This window comes from Coregonus lavaretus, assembly GCF_964263955.1.
Source record: "Coregonus lavaretus genome assembly, chromosome: 35".
NCBI classification, from domain to species: Eukaryota; Metazoa; Chordata; class Actinopteri; order Salmoniformes; family Salmonidae; genus Coregonus; species Coregonus lavaretus.
Genome location: NC_140022.1, coordinates 3,054,252 through 3,067,292, shown reverse-complemented (window position 1 = coordinate 3,067,292; position 13,041 = coordinate 3,054,252). Strand labels below are relative to the sequence as shown.

General features: G+C 42.9%; 1 protein-coding gene across 1 annotated transcript in view; it reads left to right on the top strand.

Moving 5' to 3' along the window:
- Window positions 1-13,041, top strand: part of LOC311109479 (myc box-dependent-interacting protein 1-like) — a gene marked incomplete at its 5' end in the record, with an annotated part of 37,796 nt that overhangs the window by 22,542 nt on the left and 2,213 nt on the right. The window contains 3 exons of the mRNA XM_084152395.1: window positions 62-110; window positions 826-1,035; window positions 12,136-12,159. Coding sequence (XP_084008521.1) covers window positions 62-110; window positions 826-1,035; window positions 12,136-12,159 — 283 coding nt within the window. The remainder of the gene's footprint in view (window positions 1-61; window positions 111-825; window positions 1,036-12,135; window positions 12,160-13,041) is intronic.

Below are 13,041 nucleotides of genomic sequence, written 5' to 3'. Positions count from 1 at the left end.
TCTTCATCATGGTACGACACGGGAGTCAGTTAGTAATTCTCCCTTTCTCTCTTTTTCCCAGTGAGGCAGCCCCCGCCAACCACAGCGTTACCCCAGACGCTGCAGCCAAGGTAAGGTCCCCTCATACAGGGGGTGTAACGTGTCAGACTGTCTCTGTGTTTGTCTTGAGTGACTGGGATATGTGTGTTTGCTTGTTGATGAATGAGTGTCATTTTCAGCAGCGTGAGTCAGAAGCGTGTGTTTGTGTGTGAGAAATCTAGAGTTTAGGGTCTATTTAAGGTCTGTCCCTAAGGAGTATTATTAAGGTGTTGAATTCAAGAGGGTGGAAAAATGAGAGGATGGTACAATTGCGAGCGTACACACACAGTCACTAACATTCTCTTTAGGAAAACTCTCAAAGCGATAGATGAAACTAACCCAGAGCATGTTGAATGGAGAGTTTCTCTCCATTGGTTTGATAGAAATGTGATTTTCTAACATAGAAGGAACCCTCAGACACCACTTACAGACTAGGGCTGGGATCCAATCCATGGCGCGTTATAGAGCAGCACATTGCACTTGATTTCTTAAGGTAATTTACGCTTGAGCCAACATGCGTAGCATTTACCGTAAATGCAATCTTCACGAATGTCAGGGAAATTGCCTTGAAAAGGCGCATTGTCGGCTGTCCAGAGCGCGGCTCCATAACACGCCTTGGATTGGATCCCAGCCTAGGTAACAGGTAACCTACTATTACTAGTGTGCTAGTGTGTTTTACTAACCTGTGTGCTGTGTCTCCCTCACTACCGTTGCATGTGTGTGTATAAACATCCGTGGACCCTCCAGACGAGGCCGGCGCCCCCTGGACCCGCCCCTGTACGCCCGCCCCCCAGCCCCAGACCTTCGTTGACTCCAGCCCCGTCTCTCAGCCCCAGACCTTCGTTGACTCCAGCCCCAGACACGCAACAGGACATCATCTCGTTCGATGGCGAAGCCCTGGTGCCCGACACTAACACAACCGCGCCGTCACAGGCAACCACTCCGTCACAGCCGCAGGTCAGATGATGTCATCACGCCACAATGTCCCCTCAGGCTTCCATTAACATCATACCCTCAGTGTCAACTCAGACGCGCTCATAGGTTCTAGCCTAGGGATGGTTTGGTCTCCAACCTCCTCTCCCCCTTGTTTTCCTAGGGATGGTTTGGTCTCCAACCTCCTCTCCCCCTTGTTTTCCTAGGGATGGTTTGGTCTCCAACCTCCTCTCCCCCTTGTTTTCCTAGGGATGGTTTGGTCTCCAACCTCCTCTCCCCCTTGTTTTCCTAGGGATGGTTTGGTCTCCAACCTCCTCTCCCCCTTGTTTTCTGCTTGCCTTTCTTTATTTTCTTTCCCCATCCATCCATCCATCACTCCAGCCACCCCTTTCTGACGATCTCACCTCCTCTCATTCTCTGGTAAGTCCATCACCCTCTTCATCCATCCTCCCCTTTCTCCTCACCCTCATCCCCCTCTTCATCCATCCTCCACCTACCTTTTCACCTGCCTATCCATATCTTTGCAACCATTACAACCGGTAACACCTCGCCAGTCATCTCCAAGACCTTCCTAGTAACATATCCCAGTAATCCCAGTGCTTATCTCTTTCCTGTGTGTGTGTGTGTGTGGCAGTGTTTGGCCCCAGCAGGGGTTATTAACCTGCTCCATATGGACCTGGATGTACTATTGCAGACCGCCATGTCTCCGGCATCCAAGGTTGGTGTGTCTCTCCCCATTGGTCAGGCAGCAAGGTCACCAGGTCAAGGTTCAGGGGTCAGTCAGACACAGGCTTGTGGTCCTGGTGGTTTGAACCCTTCCCCTGGTTCAGTGCACAGTCTTTGCATGCTATGCATGGGTTCACTCAACGCATGCAAGGGATGAACTGACAGCCTTCCTCACATGGAAGTAAGACCGAGGGTACCGACTGACAGACTGGGTACAGATTGACACAGACAGGGTGCAGAGAGAGAGAGAGAGGTCAGTGTGTCTCTTCAGTCCAACCACCGAGATGGAATACGATCCATCATTGCAGCATTACCAACAGGCAGGCCACTGGACTGGACTTTAGAAAGGACAAACGTTCAGTTATTCATGAACATTTGTTCCAGTGAACCAAAGGGAGATTGATGCTCTATTATTGGATGCTATCATAATATAAACAAAACCCTGAGAGGATAATAAGTAATACTAACACAGAAAATCAGAAAGGGAGAGTGATTAATATGGCATATGAACACAGAAAATCAGAAATGGAGAGTGATTAATATGGAATACGAACACAGAGAATCTGTTAAATTATAGATTTTAATAATAAAAAGACTTAGGCTATTTTTATTGTTCACATTATTTGCATTGATGATGTATTGAAGTCAAGTGGTTCAACATTCAAATGCAGTTTGATGTACCACACAGGACAGATTGGAAAAAGCGACGGTCGGTGGAACTCTGGTGCCACCAAGTGGATAATTGCTTCAGTTCCATTGTGGCAGCAATGCTACCAGAGATATTTGAAACTAGATCAAATGTTATGGCAATATTATTATCTCCAAATTGTTTCCCCCCCCACCCCTGATATATTATTATTATTATTCTAATTGAGCTGTTAATCTGGTTTTAATTTAACAACGCTTTCTCTCATTTCTGATTGGAGGGCGAATATCCTACCAATTTGTTACTTTGTAACAGTCAAACATGGTTATTCCAGACTTTTATCAACTCCCAACCTATGCCACCATTTTCTAAATGCATTATCTTTGTTATTTGGCGGAAAATTTACAGAGCTCATTTTGGTGTAACCATCGTTAAATTTGACTGTCGGCCCCTTCCTGCAGAAAGCATTGCTATATAGCTTTTCGCCTTTTGGCCAAGATCAAGATCGAGTGCAGTACCCAAGCGATCCTGAAGGTGGAGTGATGTCGTCATCGACCACTTCACAGTCGGTAGCAGCTGGAGTGAATAACACTGCGTTTAATGGACTGGAAAATAAAATTTGATGGAAAGAGTTCGATTTGGAAAGGACGTTCTTTTTGGACCTCTATGCCTGACAGCGGGTGCTGTCTGCAACAAAACACACCCGAGAAGTTCTATGATGTGTCGTTCTACGCCATCACCCGGCTGGAGGAGGTGAGAGGGCTCTTCTGAACGAAAGCGACAGCACCCGGCCTCAGTTGTTTTCAAGTTGAGTCCCTGTGCAGGCACAATCTGAGGGTGCTAACCATGCACATGTTTAGCCCCTGGGTCACTGAAGAAACGCTAGTGTGCTACCTCAGCCGGTACGTGACCATCTTGCCAGGAGTGAGATATATTAAGGACGCCCTAGGCATCTGGACAGGGAAGAGGCAGTTTCGCGTGCTGCTAAAGGAAGACGAGAGCGGCCATGATGGTTACCTCCATCCTCCCGCGTCTTTTTCAATCGGTGCAGACAGAGGCTACCTCATGTATACTGGGCAGCCTCGTTTCTGCAGGAAGTGCATCACGTACGGGCACCTCACCGATGCCTGTAATGAGGCATGTAATGAGGGATTGCACCGTGCCTAAGCGCTGCAGTCTGTGCAGCTCAGAGGAGCACCTGTTCGGTCAGTGCCCCCTCTACGCCAGAGCGGTGAGCGGGAAAATAGCAGATGAGGGAGAAGTTATAGAGCTATGCTCTATTGAGGAGGTCGTGGAGGAGCTAGTGATGGAGAGAGAACTGCGAGAGTCTGAGGAGAGCGGGAGTGAGGCACCATCATCACCTCATGAGGAGAGCGGAGGACAGGAGATGGAGCAAGCCAATGGAGGAGGCTACCGGAGAGCCCACCGCGCCCTCTGCTCCGGAGAGCTGGACCACCGTGGGAGAGAGGAGGAAGTGCTCTGTCAAGAGGAAGCAGATGAGCCCTGTTTCCCCACTCATCCGCATGGAGGCGACGGAGAAGTCCGCCATGGGGGGGGGTCGTTTCAGTTGTTTTGCAAGCGGGTAGTCAGAGGAGAAAAGCGCGGGAAACCCGGGCAGCGCAGAGGAGACTCTGCTTTCCCGGTCAGGCGCGAGCTCTACCGACAGCAGCGGTCTGGCACCCAGCGGTGTTCCAGCACCCACACTGACTGAGGAGGAACATTCTGAGGAGGAAAGTGTTTTCCCGACCCCTATCTTTGTGGACGGTCCTCCCGCCGGGGACCACCGTTTCCCAGACAGGCCTCCTAACGAGGAACTGTACTTAAAGTGAGTCTGAAAATGAATGTCATAGTTTGTCCGCTTCCCTCCTTTCCCCATGTCGTCCATTTTTAACATAGCTAGCTAGCATAAACGCTAGAGGGTTTAGGAACCCTGTTTAAAAGGGCGACTGTTTCTTCCCATTTGTCGTCCATTTGCTTCTCTGTGTGTTTTTTACAAGAAGTACATTTAAAAGATCAAAATGATGTGGAGCGATTTACGAGGGAATGGGTTCAGTGAACCAATTACACACATTTCCGTTCTGATGAAAACAGAGTGCATTCGGGGGTCTCTATTGATGCGCACGAAAACATATTTAATGTGCCTAATAATAAAGTAGTCAATTAAACATTACGGTAAAAATGAATTACCTTTTTATTGTGGCATAAACACAACCAGTCATGATATTTTCATCTGATTTGTCAAACAAATCAATTCAAAATGTAGACTACTTCTTTGCATGTTCTTCCACTCCAAAATTATTTCAGCATCCAAACTGCATATATAACCTATTAGCGCCATTTGATGAATGGAAATAGACATCTGTTACAAAACACCTAAAATGTTGCCTAATGAAGTTCAGCAATTGCCATTGATTGGGACTACGTTAATTGATGTGCCTTTCTGACAAATTGACCTTTTTTGTAGCATGAAAAGTCGTAATGTGCCTACAGTGTATCATGTATGTAGCCTATTGGATAATGGCTAAATCATTTGGGCTTTTTGGGGCTTGGGTTCATTAAATGTCGTTAATGTAGTGCTCATAAATTTTATATATGGCTCATCAGGCTCAGGTAGAATCAGGTTTGAATGTTCATGCTGATCAAAGCTCTAATCAAATCCAGACATGTATATGCTTTACAATTTTACAATGCTTTTGAATGACACTTTCGGTTTTTGCGGGAGAAAAGTGATTTATTCTCGGTTAATACCGGGTTACCTGGGAGGAAAGACATTTATTCTCGGGATGGAACATTTGTAAAATACCGGGAAAATATTGAACCCTAATGCGCATACAGATTGATTCACAAGTCACCAACCAAGTAACTTACATATACTGTACCTTCATTAGGCCTAATGGCATTTTATGTCCATGATATGACATTTCTTGTAGTGACTGAGTAAGCCTAATTGTAAAAGTAAGCCTCAAAAGTGCCATGTTTGTACAGTTTATATATAATGTGGAGGACACATTTAGGCAGCCAGGACCATACGCCAGGACCGCTTGGCCTAGCTCGCAATGCAGTCGTTGAAGTTTGGCCTCTAGTAATTTAAGAGTGCAACTTTATGAAGGCCTCCCCACAATGTCCTTATCAAACAAGGCTCTACAGAAAGATTTTAATAATAAAAAGACTTAGGCTATTTTTATTGTTCACATTATTTGCATTGATGATGTATTGAAGTCAAGTGGTTCAACATTCAAATGCAGTTTGATGTATCCACACAGGACAGCTTGGAAAAAGCGACGGTCGGTGGAACTCTGGTGCCACCAAGTGGACAATTGCTTCAGTTCCGTTGTGGCAGCAATGTTACCAGAGATATTTGATACAATATCAAATGTTATGTCAATATTATTATCTCCAAATTGTTTCCCCCCCCACCCGTGATATATTACTATTCCAATTGAGCTGTTAATCTGGTTTTAATTTAACAACGCTTTCTCCCATTTCCGATTGGAGGGCGGATCAACACGTGACTTTAGAACCTACCAACTTGTTACTTTGTAACAGTCAAACTTGGTTATTCCCGACGTTGATCAACTCCCAATCTATGCCACCATTTTCTAAAAGCATTATCTTTGATATTTGGCGGAAAGCTTACCGAGCTCATTTTGGTGTAACCATCGTCGAATTTGACGTGTCGGAGAACGGCCCCTTCCTCCCGAAAGCATTGCGGTATCGCTTCTCGGCCTTTTGGCTAAGATCAAGTGTAGTATCTGTTCTTATCAGTTTAATATCTGATACGTCCCCTATCTGGGGACCATATATTAAATTGATTTTTGGAATAGGGAGATGGAATAGGGGCTTGCTCCGTCCACTCCACGCATCGACCTGGTATTGCAGTACCTCCAGGAACGGTGCACCCCCTGTCATTGTGAAGATAAATCATGCGGAGTTAACGCAGTTGCTTAGTTTTAATTTGTTAGGATCGTGATGTATATTGTATTTTCACATTTGAGCAAGTTCATCTCAATGTCAATGATGGCAAGAGAGTGCTGGTCAAGTCAGTCACCGTTATCTTGACTATGATAGCTGATATCAATGGTGCATTAATCTTTTTTTTACATTTACATTTTAGTCATTTAGCAGACGCTCTTATCCAGAGCGACTTACAGTTAGTGCACCATTGATATCAGCTATCATAGTCAAGATAACGGTGACTGACTTGACCAGCACTCTCTTGCCATCATTGACATTGAGATGAACTTGCTCAAATGTGAAAATACAATATACATCACGATCCTAACAAATTAAAACTAAGCAACTGCGTTAACTCCGCATGATTTATCTTCACAATGACAGGGGGTGCACCGTTCCTGGAGGTACTGCAATACCAGGTCGATGCGTGGAGTGGACGGAGCAAGCCCCTATTCCATCTCCCTATTCCAAAAATCAATTTAATATATGGTCCCCAGATAGGGGACGTATCAGATATTAAACTGATAAGAACAGATACTACACTTGATCTTAGCCAAAAGGCCGAGAAGCGATACCGCAATGCTTTCGGGAGGAAGGGGCCGTTCTCCGACACGTCAAATTCGACGATGGTTACACCAAAATGAGCTCGGTAAGCTTTCCGCCAAATATCAAAGATAATGCTTTTAGAAAATGGTGGCATAGATTGGGAGTTGATCAACGTCGGGAATAACCACGTTTGACTGTTACAAAGTAACAAGTTGGTAGGTTCTAAAGTCACGTGTTGATCCGCCCTCCAATTGGAAATGGGAGAAAGCGTTGTTAAATTAAAACCAGATTAACAGCTCAATTGGAATAATAATATATCACGGGTGGGGGGGGAAACAATTTGGAGATAATAATATTGACATAACATTTGATATTGTATCAAATATCTCTGGTAACATTGCTGCCACAACGGAACTGAAGCAATTGTCCACTTGGTGGCACCAGAGTTCCACCGACCGTCGCTTTTTCCAATCTGTCCTGTGTGGTACATCAAACTGCATTTGAATGTTGAACCACTTGACTTCAATACATCATCAATGCAAATAATGTGAACAATAAAAATAGCCTAAGTCTTTTTATTATTAAAATCTTTCTGTAGAGCCTTGTTTGATAAGGACATTGTGGGGAGGCCTTCATAAAGTTGCACTCCTAAATTACTAGAGGCCAAACTTCAACGACTGCATTGCGAGCTAGGCCGAGCGGTCCTGGCGTATGGTCCTGGCTGCCTAAATGTGTCCTCCACATTATAAACTGTACAAACATGGCACTTTTGAGGCTTACTTTTACAATTAGGCTTACTCAGTCACTACAAGAAATGTCATATCATGGACATAAAATGCCATTAGGCCTAATGAAGGTACAGTATATGTAAGTTACTTGGTTGGTGACTTGTGAATCAATCTGTATGCGCATTAGGGTTCAATATTTTCCCGGTATTTTACAAATGTTCCATCCCGAGAATAAATGTCTTTCCTCCCAGGTAACCCGGTATTAACCGAGAATAAATCACTTTTCTCCCGCAAAAACCGAAAGTGTCATTCAAAAGCATTGTAAAGCATATACATGTCTGGATTTGATTAGAGCTTTGATCAGCATGAACATTCAAACCTGATTCTAACTGAGCCTGATGAGCCATATATTAAATATATTTTATGAGCACTACATTAACGACATTTAATGAACCCAAGCCCCAAAAAGCCCAAATGAGTTTGCCATTATCCAATAGGCTACATACATGATACACTGTAGGCACATTACGACTTTTCATGCTACAAAAAGGGTCAATTTGTCAGCAAGGCACATCAATTAACGTAGTCCCAATCAATGGCAATTGCTGAACTTCATTAGGCAACATTTTAGGTGTTTTGTAACAGATGTCTATTTCCATTCATCAAATGGCGCTAATAGGTTATATATGCAGTTTGGATGCTGAAATAATTTTGGAGTGGAAGAACATGCACAGAAGTAGCCTACATTTTGAATTGATTTGTTTGACAAATCAGATGAAAATATCATGACTGGTTGTGTTTATGCCACAATAAAAAGGTAATTCATTTTTACCGTAATGTTTAATTGACTACTTTATTATTAGGCACATTAAATATGTTTTCGTGCGCCTCAATAGAGACCCCCGAATGCACTCTGTTTTCATCAGAACAGAAATGTGTGTAATTAGTTCATTGAACCCATTCCCTCGTAAATCGCTCCACATCATTTTGATATTTTAAATGTACTTCTTGTAAAAAACACACAGAGAAGCAAATGGGAAGAAACAGTCGCCCTTTTAACAGGGTTCCTAAACCCTCTAGCGTTTATGCTAGCTATGTTAAAAAGGGACGACATGGGGAAAGGAGGGAAGCGGACAAACTATCTAACTATGACATTAATTTTCAGACTCACTTTAAGTCCTCGTTAGGAGGTGTGAGGTTATATTTCCTAATAATTTGATTGAAGTGATGAATAGCTTAGAAGGAATGGATTAATGAGGAGCATAGGTTTGAACTATACTGATATAAATTGTTTCACATAACAGGCTGTGATTCATGTGAGGAACGTTAGGGGCTCCTGTAAGTCGCGCTGGATAAGAGCGTCTGCTAAATGACTAAAATGTAAAATGTACATCAGATAACGTTACTGGTATGTGAGGCAGTCCATGTTACCAGTACATGACTTTAGCACATTTCATAGTTTACACTGTATAGTCTTCTAGTGTATATACAGTGGGGAAAAAAAGTATTTAGTCAGCCACCAATTGTGCAAGTTCTCCCACTTAAAAAGATGAGAGAGGCCTGTAATTTTCATCATAGGTACACGTCAACTATGACAGACAAAATGAGAATTTTTTTTCCAGAAAATCAAATTGTAGGATTTTTAATGAATTTATTGGCATATGATGGTGGAAAAGAAGTATTTGGTCAATAACAAAAGTTTCTCAATACTTTGTTATATACCCTTTGTTGGCAATGACACAGGTCAAACGTTTTCTGTAAGTCTTCACAAGGTTTTCACACACTGTTGCTGGTATTTTGGCCCATTTCTCCATGCAGATCTCCTCTAGAGCAGTGATGTTTTGGGGCTGTCGCTGGGCAACACAGACTTTCAACTCCCTACAAAGATTTTCTATGGGGTTGAGATCTGGAGACTGGCTAGGCCACTCCAGGACCTTGAAATGCTTCTTACGAAGCCACTCCTTCGTTGCCCGGGCGGTGTGTTTGGGATCATTGTCATGCTGAAAGACCCAGCCATGTTTCCTCTTCAATGCCCTTGCTGATGGAAGGAGGTTTTCACTCAAAATCTCACGATACATGGCACCATTCATTCTTTCCTTTACACGGATCAGTCGTCCTGGTCCCTTTGCAGAAAAACAGCCCCAAAGCATGATGTTTCCAACCCCATGCTTCACAGTAGGTATGGTGTTCTTTGGATGCAACTCAGCATTCTTTGTCCTCCAAACATGACGAGTTGAGTTTTTACCAAAAAGTTATATTTTGGTTTCATCTGACCATATGACATTCTCCCAATCCTCTTCTGGATCATCCAAATGCACTTCAGACGGGCCTGGACATGTACTGGCTTAAGCAGGGGGACACGTCTCGCACTGCAGGATTTGAGTCCCTGGCGGCGTAGTGTGTTACTGATGGTTGGCTTTGTTACTTTGGTCCCAGCTCTCTGCAGGTCATTCACTAGGTCCCCCCGTGTGGTTCTGGGATTTTTGCTCACCGTTCTTGTGATCATTTTGACCCCACGGGGTGAGATCTTGCGTGGAGCCCCAGATCGAGGGAGATTATCAGTGGTCTTGTATGTCTTCCATTTCCTAATAATTGCTCCCACAGTTGATTTCTTCAAACCAAGCTGCTTACCTATTGCAGATTCAGTCTTCCCAGCCTGGTGCAGGTCTACAATTTTGTTTCTGGTGTCCTTTGACAGCTTTTTGGTCTTGGCCATTGTGAAGTTTGGAGTGTGACTGTTTGAGGTTGTGGACAGGTGTATTTTATACTGATAACAAGTTCAAACAGGTGCCATTAATACAGGTAACGAGTGGAGGACAGAGGAGCCTCTGAAAGAAGAAGTTACAGGTCTGTGAGAGCCAGAAATCTTGCTTGTTTGTAGGTGACCAAATACTTATTTTCCACCATAATTTGCAAATAAATTCATAAAAAATCCTACAATGGGATTTTCTGGATTTTTTTTCCTCAATTTGTCTGTCATAGTTGACGTGTACCTATGATGAAAATTACAGGCCTCTCTCATCTTTTTAAGTGGGAGAACTTGCACAATTGGTGGCTGACTCAATACTTTTTTTCCCCACTGTATTTCCAATCATAACAATTGTCGTCTTTTTGTTAAACTACTTTATTACTTAGCTATTTGTGTATATTTTTGATAATGTGTATTGCACTGTTGAGGAGAGCTTGCAAGTAAGCATTTCACTGTACCATTTACACCCTGTATCCTGTGGAGGTGACGAATAAATAATGATTAGAAGATTCTCCTGAGTGGCGCAGTGGTCTAAGGCACTGCATCGCAGTGCTAACTGCGCCTCTAGAGATCCTGGTTCAAATCCAGGCTCTGTCGCAGCCGGCCGCGACCGTGAGACTCATGGGCTGCGCACAATTATTTGATAGGCCTGCTATTTCACAAGACTCAAATATATGCCGTTGAAATGTATACAAGGTTTGTAATCCGTCTTCCTGTGTTACAAAGTAACTATGGCTATTCATCCCATTGATTCTATTTCTATGATTTCACACTGCACTTTTTCCGAGTGACAAACGTTATATAGTGTACCAAGAGTTATTCCTTCATTTACGGCATGTATACAGTACATATCATATATACAATACAGTCGTTGGCTTACGGCCATACCAGTCGCAATACGCCCAGTCTCGGAAGCTAAACTGGGTCGGGCCTGTTTAGTACTTGGTTGGTACACTGCCTGGGAATACCAGGTGCTGTAAATGTAGTTTTTGAAAATGTAGTTGTCTTTTTAAAACATAAAAACATTCATTAAAAATATATTATACTGTCAAAATTGCAAATACATTCATCAAAAGAACACGACTGCCTGCAAAAAGATTAACACAACTATACTTACCTCTTGAGCGCAAGCAGACAAAACAAAACATTAGTCGGTCTTTTAAAAATCCCATGTTCTTTGCAGTCACTAAATCCCGATGATCAAAACTGGATGTACAAAGGTGCAGAATTATGGGTAATTACTCTCCTTTTATCATTAGAAACACAATCCACAATAGAAATAAGGAAAGCTGAATACAATGGAGGAACACAATTGATATGAACGTATAGGCCTCAATCCACAGCAAAGCAAAGCTCTATAATGGAAGGTCACATGTTGGAGATGATGACTTAGGAGTAAGCCAAAGTTACTTAGAAGTAACCCAACTTAATTCTCTGCATCTCTGAATGTCCGCAATATTAAATTAGACAGTCCCTGTTTCCTAGATCTTTCCCTATATTGTACATGGTATGACACTGATGGGGTGATTTTAGAATTTTGTGCAGTACTATTTACAGATTGCTGAAAAGTGATTTATTCTCGGGATGGAACATTTGTAAAATACCGGGAAAATATTCCATCCCAGTCTGGTGGTTAAAAGGTGTTTAGCTGAAACCTTTTATATAAAGTTTATGAAGGTCTTCCCTAGTGTAGTTCCTAGTTTTGATAATTGCCACGGTAACACATCAGCATTTTCTTATCTCATCTGGTCTCGTCTCTTATTGCCTCACGGAAGGCGGCTTCCTGGGACTCATGGGAGGTAAGCACTTCCTATATTTACTTCCTGTGTTTTTCCTCCAGCCCTCCTGATTGCGCTCCATTTCATCTGTTTGGGAAAAGTATTTTATTTGCCAAGAAAAACACTGGAGAACAGAATGCCTTTGACCATTTATTATACTGAAGGTTGGTTGGATGGTACAATAATGTACAATGCATGGTTTTGATCTGAAACCACACAAAGGAATACATGGTAAATAACGAAATCAAGGGAATGTATATCAAAACGAATCAAATCAAAACAATTAGCACCAACATGTCAAACTGTAAAGCTCATGTCAAAGAAATATATAACAAAGCTATGTCCTGAAATTAGAAAACACTGTTTAATTCAAAGGAAAAGGGGGATAAAACTTACTCATGAAGTCATCCAGAATAACACTTTGTATGATTTAATATAAAAACAAATATGGATAGGAGTGGGAATAAAAAGGTGCTTGTGCATTGAGCACACCAAAGACAGCATTAATGATAAGTAATATAGCCTATTTCACACCATAGCTTGCTGAATTTGCAAGATAACATCTTTCATTTTTTCCGAGGCAAGCCGAAGTTCAAAGGCGAAGTCTACACATTTACATTACATTTTAGTCATTTAGCAGACGCTCTTATCCAGAGCGACTTACATTACACTTTCTTTTTTTTCTTTTTTTTTTCACAACCCTGTGCTCTACATCGAACCCACAACCCTGTGCTCTACATCCCTGCCGGCCATTCCCTCCCCTACCCTGGCCATTCCCTCCCCTACCCTGGACGACGCTGGGCCAATTGTGCACGGCCCCATGGGTCTCCCGGTCATGGCCGGCTACGACAGAGCCTGGATTCGAACCAGGATCTCTAGTGGCACAGCTAGCACTGCGATGCA